This window comes from Gorilla gorilla, chromosome 3 (assembly GCF_029281585.2).
Source record: "Gorilla gorilla gorilla isolate KB3781 chromosome 3, NHGRI_mGorGor1-v2.1_pri, whole genome shotgun sequence".
NCBI lineage: Eukaryota > Metazoa > Chordata > Mammalia > Primates > Hominidae > Gorilla > Gorilla gorilla.
Genome location: NC_073227.2, coordinates 197,801,524 through 197,808,564, shown reverse-complemented (window position 1 = coordinate 197,808,564; position 7,041 = coordinate 197,801,524). Strand labels below are relative to the sequence as shown.

General features: G+C 45.5%; 1 protein-coding gene and 1 non-coding gene across 2 annotated transcripts in view; both read left to right on the top strand.

The window, feature by feature from the left end:
- Window positions 1-4,883: 4,883 nt before the first annotated feature.
- Window positions 4,884-4,990, top strand: LOC115934533 (U6 spliceosomal RNA). The gene has a single exon (XR_004070303.2). It is a non-coding gene; the product is annotated as a U6 spliceosomal RNA (small nuclear RNA).
- A 766-nt stretch (window positions 4,991-5,756) lies between these two features.
- The window catches only part of VEGFC (vascular endothelial growth factor C), a 127,507-nt gene continuing 126,222 nt past the window's right edge, over window positions 5,757-7,041 (top strand). Inside the window, exon 1 of the mRNA XM_031009899.3 lies at window positions 5,757-6,508. Within this exon, the coding sequence (XP_030865759.3) occupies window positions 6,365-6,508 (144 nt within the window). The 5' untranslated portion in view covers window positions 5,757-6,364. The remainder of the gene's footprint in view (window positions 6,509-7,041) is intronic.

Sequence of the window (7,041 nt, the reverse complement as noted above, 5' to 3'; positions counted from 1 at the left end):
AAATCTGCCATAATGAGCTTATTCTGATTTGGTCAACTTTAAGAGCCAATTGAGCATTTAGTGTTTCTAGCTGGCCAGAAGAAAAGGGACATCAGAAAGAGTGTCAGGGAAGGGCAACTTGGAGGGCAACTGGGTGAGAGAACAGGAATAGTAAAGGTAAAAGCTTTTTGAGTCAAGTGGTGATTTGGGCAGATCTAAAAAAGAGCTTTTCACATTTTTTCATTTGCGCCTTCCATGGAACAATTACTGAAGCAATTGTGGAATCTGTATTTTTATTGTAAGACTTCTTATATCAATCAGAACATACATATCATTGAATGTTTGGAATTTCACTCTCTTTCCATAAGGCACCTCTCAAATGAACAGTTTTGTTCTTACAAAAGGTTTCTCAAATGGCCTCTGAAATTCTAAATTAATGTTGGTAAAATTAAGCTGTTTAGACAGAGATACATAGTATCAGTTATAGTGTAAAATACATGTAGGAGGCAGGAATATGGCTTGGAGGGGATATGAACTTGGGTTTAATCTGAGACAAAGGCAAAATGATCTGGCAATGGGTGGTCAAATGAGTTGTTTGTGTACCTCATGCCCTTGGCTCCCCAAACTAAAGGTTAGGTAATCTCCAGTGGCAAATCTGATAAATGCGCAGTTTGGGAAGATGGAAAGTTTGACCAAGAGATCTCATTCAAAATCAGTGTCTCACAGACAAAACAAGACTTCAAATCGTTGTATAAGCTTTTGATAAAGTTTATGGCAATATCTGTCTAGTCAATACCAATCCTTCTGGGCATCTAGTCCCAAGGGATGGCTCAGTGAATTGACTTAACAGGACCCGTCCTTATTCTCTTTCTTATGAACTTCCTTTTTTTGACTCCCATGAGAAAATTATGAAGGCAGCAGTGATAAAAAGCAACAGTTAGTAATAAGGCAGATATCTATTGAGGATAAATTTGTTCAAGTCTGATCAAATAATCAAAGGGTTCTTGAAACGAGATCTTTTAGCATTTGGTAGCTTGATAAAAAGAAACTGGGACTGAAATCTAACAGAAGACTTAACTGTTCATTGCAGTCAGAGTGATTCCCCCCACCAAGCCAGGAAGCTCAAGAGGCCTCAGTGATTTGCACTATTTTTGAATTTAGGATCTTTGCTTGAGCTACTAGGGAGAAGGATTTCAATGGGACCTCCAAGTTGCTGAACACCCCAAAATATCAGTAGAAAAGTTTTCAATAAACAAAAGTTCCATTTAGCCGAACCTACAGCAGTAAGGGAGAGTGCCACCTGGACAGGGTCTTAGGGTGTCTTGGGTAAGTCAGAAGCAGAATAGTTGTAGAGCTTTGGAGTCTGGACACGAGTAGTTTAAGGTGGGTCTTTCAAAGTGGGGAATTGAGTAAGATTGGGCAAAGTTCATGATCTAGTAGTTTAGGATCAGTTAACAACTGTAAGTGAGAGTTTGGGTAAGAAAACTGTCATTAATAAGCAGGCTGTTTACCAGAGTCAGAATATTATTATCTTCGATATATTGTTTTGCCAGGATTTCTTGAAGCAAACACTGAATTTAAATACTGGATTGCAGTCTTATCTTTTCCAGGCTAATGTTTCCTAGAAGAAACAACTAAGTCATGTGTACATAACTGGTTCATAGTTTTACCTAAGTCATGTTCACAGCTGATCTCAATTCTTAAAGCCTACGATTTTAATATCAGAAAAAGTAGAACTTCAAATAAAAATATCAGAAGTTAAAAAAATGACATTGTATACTACCAAGAAGAAAATTAGATCAAAATGATATAGTATCCCATTATGTTAAAAAATAACAGGAAGAACTACAGTCAGAAACAGAAAAACATGTCAACAATTATAACTGGAGATTTTAACGTCATTCCCAAACAAGATTTGAACATTACAATAAGCTCAAAATTAATACCCAACAAAAATAAAGCACACACAGAATTAGTTGCAATGATCAGCCATGTCCAGGACTACAAAGAAAGCCTGAATGCATTTCTAAAAGCAACATCATTTATAGCAAAAATTAAGTATAATAAAATTAGAAATTGATAAAAATCATATATCCCTAAACTAAGAAAACACAAATAATTTGGGGGTTAAAAATATAAACAAGATATATTTGCAACTGTTTGCCAAAGGAAGCACTACGTATCAAAATTGAGAAATACAGGTAAAGCAGAATTTAGACAAAACTTGTATTTTATTGATCGACTGATTGATTGCAGAGATGGGGTCTTGCTGTGTTGCCCAGGCTGGTCTCAAAGTAACTTCAAGTGATCCTCCTTCCTCAGCCTCCCCAAATGCTGGGATTACAGATGTGAGCCACCACACATGGCCCGAAACTTGTATTTTTAAACTAAAAAGAAGAAAAATGAACTAAGCATTCAGCTAAAAAAGCTTGAAATGAAGCAACAAAGTAAAACTAACAAAGCAAGAAGGTAGGGAATAACAAATGAGAAATAAAGTAGATGGTCAGAATGGATATTAGAGAATGTACAATGGATATATTATCATCATTATTTTGACATCCAAAACTATCATCTCCCATATCTACTTGGGAGGCTAAGGCAGGAGAATAGCTTGAACCCAGGGGTTGCAGTGAGCTGACATGGTGCCACTGTACTCTAACTGCACTCCAGCATGGGAGACAGAGCGAGACTCCATCTCAAACACACACACACACACACACACACACACACACACACACACACACACACAAAACACAAAGAACAAAACCTATCATCAAAGAAAACAAAAACTCAATATGTAAAAGAGGTGTTATTCTGGCTGGGGCCCTGCTACCTCTCTTTCTCCACTGACTGAGCAATGCTTTTTGAAAAACCAGATTTAGAAGATCTGTTGTAAAATAGGTCTTGCATGAAGCTAGTGATGAACTCACAAACCAGTGAAAAGGACTTTCTCAACCTTTAAAATCTGCTAGTGGCAAAAAGTGTTTCCAGGGGGTAAGGAAGAAAAAAAAACCAAAAAGTCCTGAGCAACTATTCGTTTTTACCTTAAGACATTCTGTGTGTGTGTGTGTGTGTGTGTGTGTGTGTGTGTGTTTTAAGTAGAGACGGGGTTTCACCGACATTTGAAAATATTTATCATGGTCTCCCTAAGATGGACGGTGTTAGCCAGGATGGTCTCAATCTCCTGACCTCATGATCCACCCGCCTCGGCCTCCCAAAGTGCTGGGATTACAGGCGTGAGCCACCATGCCCGACCAATCTTAAGACATACTTAAACAACTACTGCATGATTGTTTTTGGAGACCTTTTTTTTATTCAAGTAAACTTTTTGCCAGCATTTTCTGACTCAAAATATAGCAGCAGGAAGATAACATTTTTGTGAGAAAAAAGTTTGAATACAGCTTACTGCTGTATTTAAATAATACAGTAGTTAATATGATATTAATATATTTTGGATATATTTTGAGTTTGTTGATTTTCCAGTCTTCACCTGCTGCTAGGCCTGTGGGTGTTGGAAATGCCTGTGGTTCTCAATTTTGTTTGCCTATTAGAATCCTGATGTCCAAGCCTTACTCCAGTTAGACCAGTTAAGCCAGAAAGGCAGAAGGTGTACTCAAGCATCTGTTTTTTCAAAATCTCCTTTTGTGATGCCAAGTGCAATCAAAGTTTAGAATCATTGTAATAGCAAATGGTTGAATGGAAACTCCACCTTCTATTCAAATCCTACCCCAGTCTGCCCTTAGCTGTTCTCTTTTCACAGATCTATCAGCGTCTGAAGATAACTATGGCAGGCTGATCAAATATGCATAGAGCAGGAAGACAGCAAGAGAGTGATACACTGACCATGTTCCAAATCACAAAACATCTCAACAGGCTAGGTCATGGACCGAGTCTGATGGGATGGAATTTCATAAAGATACATAAAAAAGCATCTTGGATACAGTAAACTTAACTCCACAAATACAGGGGAATTTAGACGTGACTAAGTAGCAGTACACATGAAAAATTATTGAGGAATTTTGTTGACTTTAAGGGTAGTGTGAGTCAACACTGTGATTTGGCTGCCAGAAAATAAACTCAATCCAAGGCTGTGTCAACAAAGGCATACTGTCCATTCTGCATGCTCATTACAGCACTAAGTACTGAGCCATGTTCTCAACCGCATACTTCATGAACATGCAAAGCTAACAGTATGGTTAAGGGGGGAAACTGGAACTGTCATCTTGGGGAATAAGAGGGATATTTAGCCAGGAGTAAAGTTAGCTTAGGGAGACCATGATAAATATTTTCAAAATATTTGAAGGACTCAGTTGTGGAAGTGAGATTAGATTTATTGTGTAAAACTCCAGGAGTCAAAAGCAATAGAGAGATAGAAGGAAATGCTTTTCAGCAGTGCTGCTCATCAATAAAGGGAGTGAACAGCCACACAGAATGGAAGGTTCCCTGTCCTTTGAGATATTTAAGCCTTCAAGTAAATTATGGGTGAGGAGTTTCAAATCTTCTAGAGTTGAACCAGATAAGAAAGTCTCTTCTTCCGGTAAGATATTATGGACCTATAACATCAGTGTACTTAAAAGTAGATTGGGAGTGAAAGGCAGACTTTTGATGTTCTGTACACTGTTGAAACCCCTTAGCGTGGTCCTCTGTAACCTGCTCACCCTGCCCCAAGGAGGCAGCTAGCCAATGCCACCAGCCCAACGGAAACCCCAGTGCTTTTCCAATGGGGAAATGCAGTCACTTTTCTTTGGATGCTACACCCTTTCTGGAATATGTCTCACACACATCTCTCTTTATCACCCCCTTTTTCAAGTAAACCAACTTCTTGCAGAAGCTGACAATGTGTCTCTTTACTCTCCACGAAGATTCTGGCCCTTCTCTTCACCTGTTAGAAGTTTAGGATTCCAGTGCTTGCTTCGGCAGCACATATACTAAAATTGGAACGATACAGAGAAGATTAGCATGGCCCCTGCGCAAGGATGACACGCAAATTCGTGAAGCGTTCCATATTTTTGAAACTGTTCACTATTGCCACAAGTAGATGTATATTAAACTGATAATACCGCATTGGACACTATATCTCATACCCTAAACCATAATGACATATGTCTAATCAATAACCAATGTTACCTCTTTAAATAAAAATTTCTGACAACTCTAAAAAAAAAAAAAAGAAGTTTAGGATTCCAAAGGGATCATTAGCATCCATCCCAACAGCCTGCACTGCATCCTGAGAACTGCGGTTCTCGGATCATCAGGCAACTTTCAACTACACAGACCAAGGGAGAGAGGGGACCCCTCCGAGGTCCCATAGGGTTCTCTGACATAGTGATGACCTTCTCTTGTAACTTTTACAACCCCCAGGACATTTCCAAACTTTGAGCAGGGCGCTGGGGGCCAGGCGTGCGGGAGGGTGGACAAGAACTCGGGAGTGGCCGAGGATAAAGCAGGGGCTCCCTCCACCCCACGGTGCCGTTTCTCCCCTCTGCACGTGGTCCAGGGTGGTCGCATCACCTCTAAAGCCGGTCCCGCCAACCGCCAGCCTGGGGACTGAACTTGCCCCTCTGACCGCCCGCTCCCCGCAGGGGACAGGGGCGGGGAGGGAGAGATCCAGAGGGGGGCCGGGGGAGGTGGGGCCGCCGGGGAGGAGGCGAGGGAAACGGGGAGCTCCAGGGAGACGGCTTCCGAGGGAGAGTGAGAGGGGAGGGCAGCCCGGGCTCGGCACGCTCCCTCCCTCGGCCGCTTTCTCTCACATAAGCGCAGGCAGAGGGCGCGTCAGTCATGCCCTGCCCCTGCGCCCGCCGCCGCCGCCGCCGCTCAGGCCGGCGCGCTCTGGAGGCTCCTGCGCCGCGGCGCTCCCGGGCCCCGCCGCCGCCAGCCGCCCCGCCGCCCTCCTCCCGCCCCCGGCACCGCCGCCAGCGCCCCCGCCGCAGCGCCCGCGGCCCGGCTCCACTCACTTCGGGGAAGGGGAGGGAGGAGGGGGACGAGGGCCCTGGCGGGTTTGGAGGGGCTGAACATCGCGGGGTGTTCTGGTGTCCCCCGCCCCGCCTCTCCAAAAAGCTACACCGACGCGGACCGCGGCGGCGTCCTCCCTCGCCCTCGCTTCACCTCGCGGGCTCCGAATGCGGGGAGCTCGGATGTCCGGTTTCCTGTGAGGCTTTTACCTGACACCCGCCGCCTTTCCCCGGCACTGGCTGGGAGGGCGCCCTGCAAAGTTGAGAACGCGGAGCCCCGGACCCGCTCCCGCCGCCTCCGGCTCGCCCAGGGGGGTCGCCGGGAGGAGCCCGGGGGAGAGGGACCAGGAGGGGCCCGCGGCCTCGCAGGGGCGCCCGCGCCCCCACCCCTGCCCCCGCCAGCGGACCGGTCCCCCACCCCCGGTCCTTCCACCATGCACTTGCTGGGCTTCTTCTCTGTGGCGTGTTCTCTGCTTGCCGCTGCGCTGCTCCCGGGTCCTCGCGAGGCGCCCGCCGCCGCCGCCTTCGAGTCCGGACTCGACCTCTCGGACGCGGAGCCCGAAGCGGGCGAGGCCACGGTAGGTTTGCGTTAGGGTTTGCGGAGAACCCGAGAGTTTGCGTTAGGGTTTGCGGCGGACCCGAGAACCTGCGCGGGGGAAAGTGTGTGTGCTCTAAGCTTGTGTACGTGGGATCCAAAGTTACTGAGCTCAGTGCACGCTGCTTTGGAGAAAAATCTTCTTTTTAAATAGAAACTTGTTACTAGAGAGGCAAGCCAGTTACACGAGTGAAGGGCCCGGAGAGGTGCCCAGTGAGAGATCCCGAAATCTATTTCAGGCTGGTTTCCTCTGGGGCAACCAAGGGGTCTTGAACCCTGCCCAGTCAGCGGGGCTCTGGAGAGTATGAGTTCATTTTGGTCGGGAAATGCTCATTTCTTTCCCTAGCTGATTCATGGGACTCCAAACAGATTCTGGGACACTGGTGATCAGTCAACCCAGCCTTACTTTCCTGGAGTGTTCATAGTCTGCAGAGCACCAGGCGCTGTGAGCGACTTTAGAAAAAAGTGTCAGGGACTTTAGTAACCAGGCTCCAGAGCTTTCAGAGTTCACTTGAA